General features: G+C 37.8%; 1 protein-coding gene across 5 annotated transcripts in view; it reads right to left on the bottom strand.

Moving 5' to 3' along the window:
• Positions 1-1,388: 1,388 nt before the first annotated feature.
• Positions 1,389-17,241, bottom strand: part of LOC126284083 (uncharacterized) — an 83,264-nt gene continuing 67,411 nt past the window's right edge. For all 5 annotated transcript variants that reach the window (XM_049982730.1, XM_049982731.1, XM_049982732.1 and 2 more), the window contains one exon: positions 1,389-5,973. In XM_049982730.1, the coding sequence (XP_049838687.1) occupies positions 2,850-5,867 (3,018 nt within the window). In that variant the 5' untranslated portion in view covers positions 5,868-5,973 and the 3' untranslated portion in view covers positions 1,389-2,849. The remainder of the gene's footprint in view (positions 5,974-17,241) is intronic.

Genomic DNA, 17,241 nt, shown 5'->3' with positions numbered 1-17,241 from the left:
GAGTTTATCCCACTTGCCAACAGAGCACGGAAGACCCAGACGGTCACACAACCAAATGCTAGCTGCACCCAATGGTGCTCAACTTGTGGTATCTGATGGGAACTGGTGTGTCCACCACAGCAAGGCTGTTTGCATTCAGATCACTACCTGGAAAGTTATGAGCCAGAAATCAGTCTAACAGCTGATCTCAAACAAACATTTTCACCAATCCTTTACATATACTGAAAAATGTTTGATATCATGTAAAGGTGTGGTGCCTGACTGAATAGTCTCTGCATAACAACACACTGGCTTTGAAACTTACATGTGGTTTGTGAGGAACATACATTGCTACTTGCATATTTCTTTTCTTATGTAGTTCATTCCTAAAATTCAGTTTTTGTTATTCAGCATAGCTTTTTCTTTTCTTTCAAACACTAACTTGAAATACAGAAGCTGTTCAATGCAAATGATAACACATTTTTAAATTAGTCTTTCCATAGCAACAACAAAACATAGGATCCAGTAGATGACAGTTGTCTACAGCACACTGCCCTTATAGGTTCCAGAAACAGTGCTACACCCGTAGACTTGACGAGATAGAAGTAGAAAAAGAACTACAATATAAATGTATCAAAATATTAGTGCTTGACTAAGGCAACACTGGTCTATTAGTTCTCTAGAACTATTTCCCAATGAGCTCCTGTCATTTTTACATTGCTGTTCAGCTGTGCAGTATTGACTTGCAAATAATTTCCGTTCTCTGTGGATGAGAAATGCAAGTTCGCATTTTGTGAACTTTGCAAGGCTCTTCGTAATAAAGCATGCCTCACAAGAAAATTAATATGCTTATGACACACGTAATACATCTTGTGCAATGAGGAATTAGGCTGAATGGTGAACTAAACCTACTCCTTCCATTTGCAAAGAAGTGTATGTGCGCCAGCTTATGGGTTTGCAATTTTTTTTTAAAAAAAAAAGTCTGTCACTTAATTTTTAATTTGAGCCTTCATTTGCTTGAAGTGAACAAACAGATCTGTAGTAAGCACTATCACATATAAAAGCTAATAGTCCCCAGATGGATTACCAATGGCTGTGTCAAATTTTTTCTGCTCTGGAGAAAATCTTGAATGGTGATTACCAAGCCTTGTCAAACCAAATGCACACTATGAACATAAAACAGCAGAACTGTCACACCAACCGACAAACTGAAATGCCTCCACATGAGTGAAAGCCACACAACATTTACTTTTATTGAATACTTTTTGTGTATATTGATGGTTACCAATAGCAAGTAATACTGATGGATACCAATAAGAAATTATAGATATAGTAATATTTCATGTGTGTCTCCAAAAATAAACTTCAATTTTGTAGCTTACTTCACAGAGTGGACAAGGTTATTACACTAATTCAGTACACAACTTTATTCAAGGGAAAACAATACATTGCATTTGTTTCTGGGATTTCCCCCCCTTATCACTCCCTTGTCTAATCAAGCTAATTCACAGTCAAAACAGATATGCAACAAATATCATATCATAGTGGGTATAAATGAAATCATACTGTTTTAACACAAAAGTACATTGTAATTTGTATCAACAGTCACAGGAGCGCAGTGGAAATACCTCTCTGGAACTTATGAGATTCTCATGTACTTTGTCTCGAGAATCTAGCGAAAGGAAGTTCTTTACTGTTCACACTGTCAAATTTAAGAATGACTGAATATTGTAATTCTGTTTATGTTTGTTTGCAAATGGGACACACACTGTTTAGCTTATACTTACACCCTATGTACCATGGAAAAGGAAAGAGCCATAGACATTTAATTACGATAATTAATTAAATTCTGCAAACTGTGTGCAGTGATTTCCTTGGCAACAATGACAGCACTTCTCAGATTTCATCAAGTTGTAGTTAAATACATAACTATCATACAAATTCATTACTGAAACACAAAGTTCATTAAGTAATTTTCATGAGATTATTCTCTCTTTGGACTCGATTTCATCAAACTGCTTTGCACAAGTGACTGTTAGTTCCTCCTGTCACATTAAATTCATCAGCTCCGCCTGTTATAAAATATTTTCAGCAAACTATATTTTTATTTTTTTGTACATAAAATGATTTGAGGCAAAAGAGTGACTTAGCGATTTATGACGAATTCTTACGATACTGCACATAAATTACCATGGCATTTCTTCTGTTTGCATACTGATACTTTGTATGCAAGCTTAGTGAAGCAAATCAGTCATTAGGACTGAGATGATAAATACTGATGAGCATTCTTTTACACAATGTCTAATAATATATATAAAGCATCAAATATACAAACTACCATTATTGATAAAATGTATATATCCTTATTGTATTAAAATATGCAAACAGTAATCTACATTTTTGTCTGTATTTAATAAAAAATTAAGTAATGCAGAAACAATAAAATACAGATATAAATAAGTAATACAAAGATTTAACAACATACACTACACATGAACAGTCTCATTCACATTTTTCACATCTCCTTGATTACAAACCAATATCATGATTCATATTTCTTGTGCTCACAGCAAAGTAGAGAAACATATACTTTGGCCAGTGATGTACACCTCATTATTGCAACATCACATATAGCACAGAGCTTCTCAAAACACAAACACTGTGCTTGGCAGTCTAGGAACTTCCAACAGTAAAACATACATACTTGGAAAATGAAGGCAGATAACAGACATCCCTAATTTAGTGTTATTCAATGTATTTCTGTATCTTGTCGAGTTTAATTTTCTCACTAAAATTAACACTTCTTCTTTATCTTGTCTGTCAGCACAACAATAACTTTCCTGTTATTTTATCTTGCAACATAAATCAAATTAAAGAAATATTTTGTGAACACGTTTGAGAGCAACTTTCCTGCAACAAGTAGGACATTTCTTGAACTGATTAACAGCTTCTTCAATGCATTTTGTACAAAATACATGACCACATGGAGTAGAGGACACAGACTGTCGACCAGATAAAAGACTTTCAAAGCAGATAGGGCAGCTCCATGCAGGTGAACTGTCTTTGTCTTCTGCAATATCCTTTGTTGCTGATTTATTATCTGTAGCAGTTCCCACAGATTTTATAACACTATGTCTTTCCTGTTGTTTCTTATCACTACCTGATAAGTCCAGAACATCCAGTGCACTATTAGTCTTATTTTGCCAAGTAGTTATCAACGGACTTAAGTTTCTCCTAGACAGATCAATCACATCACCATCTCTTCCTAAATTGCTTTGGCCAGGTGTATAGGTTATGGTAGCAGCAACAATGTGTGTGAAAGTGTCGCTGGTGTTAGTATCCAGTCCACTGTTACGCACTCCCAACCTGTCTGCCAGACTACACTGAGAATCACCAGCAGCAAACGCAGTGGCAAGCACACCAACACCACTGTCACCTGCTGAAGGTACAACACTATTACTTTTAGGCATGGCAGGTGGGCTTCTGCCTCCTGATAAATCAATTACACCATGACTTTCAGTTCTGTTTCTACGGTTCATGTCACTGACAGAAACACGTGACTCAGCATCCGATACATTTACACCTTCATCTGAATGATTAGATGCTCTGTTTCTTGATGACAGTACTGCATTTGAAGACTCGTCGTCAGAGTCTGACACAACAATGCACTCCAGAATATCGCTCCCTTTAGCAATGGAATTTCTTGCTTGATGTCCTAATGATTCCTCATTTGTTGAATTCCTGGTACTCGATGTACCTTTGCGGCTGCTGGACTGAGTGTTTTTATCCAATGAGCCACTATACGAAGATTTTGTGTTGCGTTTCTTGCTACATGTTTTCACTACATCAAATTCAATTATGCTATCATCATCTGAATCGGATATCACAATAGTGTCCTTAATACATTTATCTTCATTTGTGGTTGCAGTAGATGTTGATGGAAGAGCAGAATCTTTCAATGCAGTTTCAGTGTGTATTCTGTTGTCTCTGGAACTTCTCACTTCACATTCTCCATCTTTTAAAAGTCCTGATGAGAATTTCTTTATTAATTCCTTTTTGTGATGCTTATGAATAACATCTGTGTCTGGTTTAATACTATTCTCAGTTTCAGATCCTGAAGTGGAAACAAAATCAGATCTGTTTTCTGAGGACTGTACAATAGTGGCCGGAATCTTTGCAACAAAACATCTTGGTAAACTGGTGAGCAGCCGTTCTTCACGTGTTTTCTTCACTTTTTCAAATGATGCTTCTGTTTTCTGTGTTAAGGTTGTTTTCTGGGTTGGGGTTGTCTCAGCTACAACAGGAAACAAAGTTTGATGGAGACTTCGAGTGTTGTTTTCTTCATTGCAGCTCTGTGCTCTGCTAGCATAGTGCCCTGCAACCTGGAAACACCCTGACTCACTAATCAAGTCAGGTATTGACAAGTCTCTGTCTATTATTTCGTTTCCATTCTCAGTATGTGGCTTCACAGAATACTCCTTAGCAGCAGCTGATTTTGCTAGGGCTGCAGCTAAATTTTCTTTGTATGCAGTTCTGTTATACAAATCTTGATTAGGCCCTGTATCTGATGACTCATGATGACCATATGTAGAAGTAGAAACACTTTCTGTCACTATCTCGTGGTTCTCAAGTGACATGAACAAATTCTGAAGTACACTATCATCATCAAGATCGAGTTCACGGTTACGCAGACTGGCGTCCTCTTCCGCTTCTTCTTTTATGGGGAACTCTTCCTTAACCACTGCTTGCCTCTTTATTGCCATATCACTGCCTGGAATTTTATTATGCAATAAATTTAAACTGGTTTCTACTTCTGCACTGTGTGTCAAATTCCGAGTTTTGCACAAAGGGTTACCTGTATTGTCACATACAGCTTTACCAATTGACTTATTGTCCATGTCAAAACTAGTGCTTGCATGTCCCGATATTTCACTTTCATTGTGAAACAAGACATGTGCATCCATTCCTTCCATGCCAGGAGAGACATCAATAGCAGCAGTAACACTACTGTCATCTGTTTCCTCCTTGTGAACAGAATGCAACAATGAATCACAACTTTCTTTCTGTTCAAAACCAGTAGGGCATATCAAAAATTCTGAAAGAGAAAGTGACTCATGAACATTATGATATTCATCTGCCTCTGTTTCTGCACCCACAAATTCATGGGCAAAAAATACACGTTGCTCAGTGTTTAGCAATGAATTTTCAGTTTCTGTAACACAGACTTGACCCGCTACAAGCGAAGCAGAACTGTCATTTCTGTTTTGAAATTTCAATACAGCAGTCTCTGTTTCCATTTGCAAAAAATCTTGTTCCTGATCTGAAGATTTTCTGTCTGAGCAAGAGCCATTTTCTATTGCAGCACAGCTGTGAGCACCAATGGCTTCCACCGAGATATGATCAGAGTTACATGCTTCCAATGTTTCATTTGCAAGTTGCTGAAGTGATGTTTCTTCTACTAAAACATCTGTTCTTTCACTTTTATCAATAGATGGATTTTCTACAACCTCACCTAAGTTAACATCATTTTTAATGAACTGAGACCTAATTGCAACTGCATCTACCATGTCAACAGCTGCCTCTGAACGATAATTAGTAAATTTAGACTGTAGTTTTATTAGTTTTGGAAGCCTTGTATCCAATTCATCATCTAATGTGTGCCTTTTGGTTGCAGTGTGGTCAGGCACTCTCATGTCACAAAATTTCATACTGTTATTGAATGGAAAATTTCTAATGCATGAAAACTGAGGTACTCCGTGTGAAAGTTTTTGTTCCAAATGATTATTCGTGTAATCTTCATCAAGCATCTTTCCTTCTCTGCTGCTGTTTACTAAGCTATCCTGTTTAGGCAGTTCATGTGGAACAGCAATTAAAAATTCTGATGACATTGTTTTCGCTCACTGAATGATACAATCAAATTTTCTATTTTTCCGTCAAGTTGTTGCAGTATTATTCAGTGCCCATTCAATAGCCAACAATTACAACTCCGAGCACCTGGAACAAAAGATGAAATTTAAAACTGATTTTTATCTTTGGCATTACACAATACAAAAATGAAAACCTACAGTAAATTTCAATATTTCTCCCATGTTACAACAGCTGCAATATAGTAATTGCTAAGGTGTACTAAAAGATTCAGTTACCATTCCTGCACACCCATCACACGCTCTACCACATCACTTTCACACACACACACACACACACACACACACACACACACACACACACACACAGACAAATTATTTAACCTTCTTGGTCCTTATGTAGCATCCAACAGCTACATGCATCCCCCCCCCCCTCCTCCCGGCTGAGGAAACAAACTAAGTCACTGTGCCTGATCGTATATTTTACTTCATGTACTTTTAGTAGAACACTTCTTTCTGTTTCTGAATGTTCCCAGAAGCTGGAAGTATCTGCTTGAAGAACACTGTAGAGTCAGCATAGGTTTGGGAAATTAAGTTATTTTATGTTTGTCTTCAGTACTTTTGAACTATATGTCTTTAGAATATCTTAATACACCTTACACAACTGAATACCACATCGTTTATTTAATCCCAATGCAGTGATACATTATTTTTGATGCAGCACTGAGTCAACACTTGACAATGTCCTATACTCTCCACATTACTGAGGGATTAAAATCAGTTTTTTAGTTTTTTTGTTACCGATTTTTCTCAAGGAGGCACATTTCAGTTATTTTATAACATAAATAGTATTCTCTTTGAACAATATTTTAATTACAATGAGTCTAATTCATATTAGATGAAGACGGAAGAAAGATTAAAAGTATATTTTCATATACATTCTTTAGTATTGAATTATGCAGTAATCATCAAACCTCTCAGTACCATTGACTCAGATCTGTCTGATCTTGAAGACTGGGAGGAAGGACTGTGCCTGCGACCTAACAGTCAAGCAAGATGTTCCAGCAGCAGATGACAGTTCAGAATCCGATAATTATTCTGTTAGCACTTGTATCAATTCATGGAAACATAAGTGCCCTAGATGAGAATTTAACACATTTTGATGAAGAGAGTGCAAAAAGAAGAAGAAGAAGAAGAAGAAGAAGAAGAAGAAGAAGAAGAAGAGAGTTTTGAAATGGAGGAGGAATATGATGACATACATGAAGCAGTCCCGGTGAGGAGGCATCGCACAGCAACAATGCTGTGTCACCACCTACAGCAAGGGTATTCTATGCCATCTACCTGAGGTAATGAATGAAACCCAGAAACATCACTCCAGATGTAAGTTACCAGGGTGTAGGCGTTACATGTACACACATTGCACTAAGAGTAAAATTAATCTGTTATGCAGAAAAAGATATTTTTTGTAGAATTGGAAAAAAAAGCAGAACTATGAAAAGTTTTCAGGTTGTACTTCCACATTAAACAAAAGTAATATTTTGTGGTACTTATACAAATGTACTTACATATTTCAGCTATCTGACTGTAAATAAAAATCACCAAAGCAAACATTGCAAGTATTTCATTATTAGGATAAAAAACATGTCCTGACATGTGTGCTACTTTTCGTAAGTAACATCAAATTTTTAAATTCAGTATTTTAGTCTTACGTGGTCCCTGAATACAAATAAGAACTTTTCTGCCATGAAATCTCATACGAATGTTTTCTGGGTATGGTGCCATGTCACATCGTAAATCAGTGACCTATAGCGCCTACTGGCGATTTTTGTCATCCAGGGTCACTTATATTTTGTCATGACTGCTCTGCTGTAATGATGATATTGGTCGCCTGCTGGGAAACTTTATTGTAATGGATTTCCTGTGTTGGAGGGAGTGGGCATCTACTGTTGTCTATTACATCTTTCAGCGTGTGGTTTTACTGGTAGTCATGGTCGAACAGGCAGTGACCTACATAATTATATCATTAAATCTAAGCTCAGTATTTAGGGAGTTAACCCAAGTTATTTCTATTGTTTGAAATGATGTGGCCTAGCTTCCAGTCTGTCAACTGAAGTTGAAGCTGACAAAATAAAAATATTTTCTTGATTTATGTTCTTTTATGATAAGTGAATCAAAATTTGAAATCTCTCTCTCGTGTTATTTTATTGCAGTCCAACCACAGGGTATTATTTTCAATGTTAATTCAATGCTCTGTATTTTAACCAGCCGGCCTCTGCATTTTTGTTCACAACTATATAACAATGTTATTAAAAGTGAAGATATCCTTCCCACGAGTATTTTTCTAATTATAAATATATTTTCATTCTACCTATGGTAATGTGACATTTTGGCACCATCACAATAAAGAGCTCAAATAATTTCAATATCAGGTGCATTGGCAGTTTCCACAGCTGAAAAAGATCTATTTGCTTCTACTAATTAAAATTAAATTAAAGCTGACACTACACACCAGGGGAATGAGTTCCTTCAATCAGAGCTCAAGACATAATGCACAGACTGTGTGGTGTTGTCAACCTGACACAATAAATCAGTTAACTTGTAGTGCTCAAACTGCACTCTCTGCCAAAGTGATATTTGACAAACTGAATCCTGGCACTACCTGCAGCCTGTTTTAATGCCACTAACCATAGCTGATAAATCCGTTTTTCCACAAGATCTACTGATTCTTTGAATGAGCATTTACTAAGCCAACACTGTAGAGGTGACAGAAGTCAACCGACAAATGATTTTCATTAGACTATAGGAATAATGTCTTCGTCATCTTGGGCATTGGACATGGATACTATTGGAGTTGCTACTGATGCATAGATAATGCTATAGACAATTAGAGATAACTTTACAAAAATGTTTTAGGTAGCTGACACTGAAGCAGCTGCACGATCCCTTAAGTGTTAAGCAAATAAATTTCTATTCTTTCGTTAGTTACGTGTTAAACAGATTGCATTCATGGTAAGCAATATTTGTCATTTGCTTTGTGGCTTAATACAAGTACACATAGCTAAATGCTGACCAGTGAGACATATCTGATCATATTCTAAAGCAAATATCTATAATCACACACATCTGTGTAATTATTTGCTATGGTATATGCATGTACAATCAATATGCATATTGCTCCACATTTGTTAGTAGAATGAGACTGTTGTGTGGAGATTGTAAATCACAATTTCACTACAGCACATGTGGGTGACAAAGAAGAGGAGATATTCCTACAGACATGCAGAGTATGCATAAAAGGAAGCAGCTGAGGGGAGAGGGAGGCCCAAAATGGCGTACTGTCAATAATTTGATAATTTATAGCATTAATATTGATTACAGATAAAGCCTGTTACCTGTAGAAGGAAGGAAGATAATTCAATTGTAAATAAAGTACGGAGCAGCAGACAATTAATAAGAATTTAAGAGGCAGGTCATAATTCTTGATTTAAGTAAAAAAGTGAAGGTCTTGCTGCTACATAGCAAACATGTTAGGGGGAAGATTGGGAGTCACTCACTGTTATGTCATTTGCTGATACTGGAAGTTGGGGATACAACCAATGTGGCACATACCTCAACAGTAACAGGTGTCACAAAGATGAAAATAAATGCACAATCACACACACTGAAGAAATTGTTCAAATCAGCTAATTAAGATGTATCAGAATGTTAGAGTACTAAAAAATACGAACACTATAATGATGAATACAGTTTTAAAGAGGCTAAACATCCTTGTTATCAGTCCCTTGTTCACTGGAAATGCACAAATAATTATGTGAAAGAAGAAAAGGAGAATGATCATCCCCCAAGCCTTAGACCTTGTTGTTGTAGCTGAAAATTTGCATGATAGTAACATATGACAAACGATTGAAAGTGAGATAAAATCCAGGCAGCTAAAAACTGTAACTGGTCACAGGGAACAGATCACCGTGTGAAAGTAGCAGCAGTTGGAGGACTACTGAGGACAAGATATCTGTAGTGAGAAACACACACACACTGCACTTGCCCCACACCAATATCAATGAAGGATACACCATGAAGTGTCATCAGATTCAGCAAGATAAATGGGATGGATAAATGAAGACATGTATAGACACTAGCTTAAACAGCTAAATAAATAAAATATGTACATATCAACTTAAAAATACATGACAGTGCAGGGGAATAAAGCAGTTGGAGCTCACTTAGTGCACGTCACTAAGATGCACTCTCTCCATATCCACCTGTGCCACCGAACATTGAGTCGTCTTAAATTTTGTTATATCTACTTTCCCTCAGAAAACACTTGACTTTTTTTGCTGCTGTCCCATTGACTGCAAGTACTTTTCTACAAAGGTAGACAGGTTATGGCTCGTCTCGTGTAACTCAGTAGGGTACACACTGTGAGAATATGGGCTATCAAGCCAGGACTACAGCTGTAACGGGGAAACTTCTATCGATGTAAAAGGAACTCATGTAAGTCTTCTGTGGCTGATATGTAGGAGGCATGGTACGATTGCATTTTTCTGGGAGGCTTGGAGAGAAACATACCATGCCGTTGTGGTCCCCTTAATTGCCCTCAAAATGTCAATGGTTATGGTAACTTGTCATTCCCTAACCCAGGTTTTCAAAGTCTTATGTCTCAGTTGCAATTGCAGGTATACACATGGTACATCAAATTCAAGTTTATCTCCTGTGGTTGCTTCTTAAGCTTAATTTGTCAGTGAATTTTACTCCCAGTACATCCATGTGGCTCATTGTCCAGATGAATGTTATCGTGGTTCCAAAGCTGTGGAGGTCTTGGATATTAGTGATCAGAAAAATTCTTTGGTAGCACTGATATGTTCCTTGTAAGCAGTCTATGGAGTCATTACAAACTATGAAGTTCTTTCCAGAATGAGATTTTCACTCTGCAGCGGAGTGTGCACTGATATGAAACTTCCTGGCAGATTAAAACTTTGTGCCTGACTGAGACTCTAACTCGGGACCTTTGCCTTTCGCAGGCAAGTGCTCTACCATCTGAGCTACCGAAGCATGACTCAAACCCGGTCCTCACAGCTTTACTTCTGCCAGTATCTCGTCTCCTACCTTCCAAACTTTACAGAAGCTCTCCTGTGAACCTTGCAGAAAGGTAGAGCACTTGCCCACGAAAAGCAAAGGTCCCGAGTTCGAGTCTCAGTCGGGCACACAGTTTTAATCTGCTATGAAGTTCTTTGTTGGGAGGGTTTGATGTGTTGGTAAGCATGAGGTATGGGTACCTGCTCTGCAGTGTACACAAAACATGCATTCAGCAGAAAATGCTTTTTAAGCCCCCTTGTGTATGCTAAAGTGCGGCCAACTCTGTCACTGACTTCTCGTCCTTAACCAGATTTTGAACTGGGAAGCAATGAAGTACCCAATGGGTTAATCTTCCTGCCATATGCAACACTATTATTGTGTCAGATATAATTTCTGAACTATTTGTGTGTCAGAAGTCACTATTTTCAAGTCACACCTTTTTCTATTACTCTGGAACATCAACAGTTGCACTTTTCACATTCTCAAGTCTCATGGCTCATGGAAATAGACAATTTATGACCTGTTTGATCAATTTGTAGAAAATACAACAGGTGCCACACTGTTGTAAGTAACAAACTGTTGCTAATGACATATAGTAATAATATGATCCCATTCCATCACCACAAAGACCTCTATTCCATCAATGAACCCAGTCTTACTTCTTTCCTTGTTCACTACCCTCTCTCCCCCATTCTCCATCTAACGTCCTGACTGCACTAGCAGCCTTAGCCTCTCTCCACCTCATCCCTGCTCACACCCACAAGCAGCACTTTACCATCACCCATCCCTACCCTGCTATCCGTTCCCTTCCCTGCCATAGCCTCCTCCTTACCTCCATCTACCGGTTGCCTCTCCCACCATGCGCTGCTGCTCGCAGTCTGACTACAGCTGCCAGAGACTGTAGTTACATGTGTGTCAGATGCGAGCGTGCGCCCCCCCCCCCCTCCCCCCACAAAGGACTTGTTAGCCAACTGCTCACTTCCCAATAGTCTTTTTGTTGTGCCTACCTGCGACTTAGCATCTCCACTATATGGTGAGTAGCAAGTATCCTTTTCACTTATTACATTCCAAAATTCTGGAATTTAGAATCGAAGTAATTTTGAGAAATAATAGAAGAATTATGAAGATCTTGACATCTCAACACATACACGATATGCAATATTCTTTTCAAGAATAAATGCTGACTGGGAGGGAGGATATGAAAAAAAAAAAACCTAGTGTGAATTGTGCAATGTGGGCATACCTTAGCAAATGATCTCACCAAGGATCCAAAAAATTTCTGGCCCTATGTAAAATCCCTAAGCGGGTCAAAGGCTTCTATCCAGTTATTTGTTCCCCATTCTGGTGTGGTGACTAAAGATGACATTCTAAATCACGAAATTTAAGAAATCGTCCCCACAGGATCTTACAAACATGTTGTTGTTTGACCATTGCACAGACTCCTGCACAGAGGCACGCCTGGCGTAGAGAAGCAACTGAAAGAGTTGAAAACAAATAACTTGTCTGGTCTGCATGGAATCCCAGTTTTGTTTTACAAGAGTACTCTATTGTACTGATCCCTTATTAGCTTACATTTATTGTGAATCTCTCACCAAGCACAAAGTCCCAAGAGACTGGAAAAAAGTGCAGGTGATTCCTATATGTAAGAAAGGAAAAGAAAGGGCCTCGAAAAATTACAGAGTAATATTCTTACTATTGGTTTGCTGCATAATTCATGAACATATTCTATTTTTGAATACAATAAATTTCCTTGAGACTGAAGAGTTTCAGGAGTGTCCCAGGGAAATGTTACAGGACCGCTCTCGTTCTCTACACACATTAGTTATCTGATAGACAGGGTGAGCAACAATCTCCGTCTGTTTGCTGCTGAAGCTGTTGTGGACAGGAAGGTGTTGAAGTTGAGTGACAGATTACTTAGACAAAATTTCTACTTGTTGTGATGAATGGCAGCTAGCTCTAACTATAGAAAGATGGAAGTTAATGCAGATGACAAACCCATAATGTTTGACTAGAGCATTAGTGGTGTACTGCTTGACGTAGTCACGTCATTTAAATACCTGGGCTTAACATTACACACTGATATGAAATGGATTCTACTGCTGCCAATGTAAATTTCACAGAAGAACCACTAAGATAAGAGAAATTAGGGATCGTACACAGGAATATAGACAGTCATTTTTACCTCGCTTTATTTGAGTGTGTAACAGGAAACGAAATGACTAGTAGTGGTACAATAAACCTTCTGCCATGCACCATGCAGAGGATTGCGGAGTATGTATGTAGATGTAGCTCCTTAATACCAGTTCCATCACACGATTTCTCTATATATTCCTTTCAGTGTTCTACTAAATCATTACTATCTATGATTTATATACTCCAGATTTGATTTTGATTGCAGTATCTATTATCTTTCATTCTCGATATTGTATACAGACTAGTTAGCACGGTTTTCTGAAGTCTCTCTCTCCATACATTCTTCACTTTTACAGCTCCTCAGTTCAAGCTCTCAAAAATGGTTCAAATGGTTCTGAGCACTATAGGACTTAACATCTGAGGTCATCAGTCCCCTAGAACTTAGAACTACTTAAACCTAACTAACCTAAGGACATCACACACATCCATGCCCGAGGCAGGATTTGAACCTGCAACCATAGTGGTCACGCTGTTCCAGACTGTAGCGCCTAGAACTGCTTGGCCACTCCGGCCGGCGGTTCAAGCTCTCTTGGATTGAGTCAGTCATAGTTCGATCTTCCTCACTCCTACAATTTTTGTACTTCCTTCTTTGCCTAATTACCTGAATTACTGATTTATCTATTCATTATTTCTTGGTGGTGCTGGCATTGAGAATTAGTTGTTCATTTTTAGTATGTGTAATTATGTTTTTCAGGCTGTTCCACTTTACTTTGACTGAGCTAACTGCCTCTTGATTCAAACTTCACTGCACAGAATTTTGAAATATTATCTTAAGAGTTCTCGTGCTTCAATTTTGTCACATCAAAACTTAACTTGGGCATAGTTTTTCTTATTTTCATTATCTGCATGTTGGCTTCCAAGCAGATAAGGTTCTGGCATCTCTGTTTTGCAATTCCAAAATAGTAATACTATTCATAAACAACACATTAGAGGGTGCAGGTGGAATGACTTACACTACCCATCACCCACTCTTTGAGGACAAAGAAAAGGAGCATAGCATTAATTTCAAACACAAACTGAAAATTTTATCTGCTTGTCAATTATCAACTCACCGCATAGAAGAATGAAGAATGTGTCCGCCTGCCACTGAGATATTCTGCATTATCATGACAGATCACAGTTATGATCCTTAGATCATGAGAAAAACTACCTTTCTGTGATATAAAAGACAAGACAAAAAATTGCTCTGTCCTATACATTTAAATCTCTCTCTTTCAAGTGGTCCAGTTAAGTCTCCCCTGACACAGGTTTATGACTTGTCTGTAACTCTTCCCATTTTCTAAAAGCTGCCAGTCCTTTGGTTCATTGATTGAGGGGATGGGGGGGGGGGGGGGGGTTATGGGACTAAACGGTAAGTAACGTGATTCAAAAATTACTTGCCTAAGATATAGGTGTTCACTAAAAGGGGGTGGATCCAGTCAGAAGGCTCAAACTACAAAGTGAGAAAGCTATAAACACACACAGTAGAAGGTCTAAAAGGGTAGGCCAAAACTGAAAAAACGAAGGGATAAAAAAGTGGTTTTTCCATGGGGGAGTGGTCATGGGCCCAGACCCATAAAACGCGAAGAGGCGCCAACTACAACCACCCTGCCCCCTGCTCCTGCTCAAGGAGTAAAGCTGTATCTCATAACTAACTGAAAAGAAAGGAGAAACCCTTTTATGTAGGAAACTGTGGACCAGTTGAACCATCTGTGAATCATTTGCTTATATTAAGGGAGATTTTATCTCTAATCAAACAGGTCAAAATTTGTAACTTTTTGCAAATTTCCAAATTATGTTTTGAAGATATGAAGTCACAGGATGCTAAGTGTCTTGAGAAATGATGAAGTGGAAGAACTGCTACTGTTGGCACTGACATTAAGGCATGCAATTCATAAACTGTGAAAGTATTTGGACATAAAGATGAAAGATTCTGAATTTTTTGGTTATTTAGAAATTATTTTCTCTAAAATACCCCTCCTAAATGCTCTAAAAATTTCATGGTACATCAGTTGGTCATTGTACTTAGGGAATGTACAATCAGAGTGGGCAATAGTTGTCTGTACAAAATGTGAGAAATTTTTTAGGTAGACCTATCTCTGCTCTAAAGGTCAAAAATCATGCAAAACTGCACTGTTTCTTAATCAAAATAATTAGTTTATAACATTATAAATGAGTGGGAAAACAATTCATACTTTTGGTCGAAAGCATTTTATAACAAAAATGATATATGGAATATTTATATCCTTTTTTCTTTTTTATGGTATTATTCACAAATTATTATTGTCTTCTGTCATGAATTTACTCTTCATGACTTTCTGTGATTAAAATTGCCACCATGTAACAATCAACACTGTACTGTTCAAAAAGAGTTCATTTGTTTTTTCATCTGCTTCTCACTGAACTTGTATAGCTGAGCTGAATTTGCACAGACAAGGATGATCCAACAAGAGCATTTGGAAATGGCAACTGCAAAGTGATCTTTTGATGATGGCAATTTGAAAGGATAAAGGAGACAGTTATATCTTGCAGCTCATGAGAAACACTTATTATCTGTCCCACCCACCACTGATTGTCATACACAAAAGAAATGAACTGACTCACTACAAAGTCTTCTAATGTATACTGTCATCTCTGCTTTTGACACACAGCAACAGGCTGCATTTCGTGGAGAACTGTTCTTGCAATGTATGTGCCTCTCTGGGATGCAGCCCAGTAGTGACTAGATTGAATTTCTACCACAGGCTTCATAGCAGACCACTCTTCTCTCTTTTTTAATTGGAATTCCCTTAATGTACTTTCATTTAGAATAAGGGTTTCATGTTTGTTACTAAGGCCGATAACGGTGTGTACAAATCCTGTAGCATCGCTTATAGCATTAACAGCTTCATGCTGGAGGTTAAATCTTGTTGCAAGATGTTTGCAGATACCTCCTACCCCATCAAATGCACATTTTCCATGACCTGTTGCTCAAAATATCCATTTTTTGTCTTAACTCCTGTACTACAGTGTTGACCAAGCTCATAAAGCTGCAAGCAGTTCTTAAAATTAGATGTTGCACCATTAGTCACATAATACGAGTAGGAAATACATGGCCTCTTGATGTTATGTCATTGATTATCATACTGACAGCATAGCATGCTAGTGCACCGTCATGAATGAGATCTCATCACTGACAATAGCAAAATAGAGTCATGCTTCAAAGAAGTGAGAAACACTTGTGAATACTGACACCTGTGATGTGTGCCAGTGGTCACTTTGAATTTCGTTCTGCAGAGCAATAGACCAGTTCTCAGCAAAGTCGAAATAAAGAACTACTGTGTCAGTATTCTGGGATGTGGCTGAATTTACTTCTGCTATGGCTTGCCTTTGAATCCTCCGTATATGATGGTGAGCTATTCGTTTCATGACACAGTGCCTCACCTCTGTAACAAACTTCTCTGATTCTACTGTCTTCTTGACCAACTCGCCTCTCTCCCACAATGTGTAAGTTACATGATTGTCAATATCTTTAAGGTGTAATATTTCAACAGTCATCACTTCAGCACCAGGACACAATGCACACTCCTGCAGCCACCATTTATCTTGTGTCTCTTGACACAGACAGAAAAGCATCAGGTCCATTGCTGTGTAATTCTTTCCTGTGACACTGCTTATGGTGAAACAAAAAAAGTTTCAAACTAGTGCCATAAATACATGTGCATATTTCCTACACTGGCTGGTATTTTACCCATTTGGCTAAAGTTTTGTGAGAACAATTTTTAATCAGGGTTCTCCTTTTCCGTGAGGAGATAACTTTCTCTAATTGATCCTTTCATATCTCTTTTTACCTTTTTAACTTTTTCATCATTTTCACTAAAAGTATAACATAGGCCTGGTTAGGTAGGATTAGCCTGCTAAAATCATTGTCATCACTTAGGTAATATTCCAGAGCAGCAGTAAGTATCATCTTGCAACAAATGCCCACAATAAGAATCTGAGCATGCCCAAATATCTTTTTCAGTCTTTATTTTATGAGCTTTAAAATCAAACAATGTGAGACAGTGGGTATGTATTTCTGTGTCTGTTGCTTAGAGTATCTATCTGGTATCAGTGTCAGTAACTGTACCTTCTCAGTATAGGTGGCTACTGAGACAGCAGTATTTATGTTTTG

This window comes from Schistocerca gregaria, chromosome 8 (assembly GCF_023897955.1).
Source record: "Schistocerca gregaria isolate iqSchGreg1 chromosome 8, iqSchGreg1.2, whole genome shotgun sequence".
NCBI classification, from domain to species: Eukaryota; Metazoa; Arthropoda; class Insecta; order Orthoptera; family Acrididae; genus Schistocerca; species Schistocerca gregaria.
The sequence above is the reverse complement of the archived record's forward strand: the minus strand, read 5'-3'. Positions and strand labels throughout refer to the sequence as shown.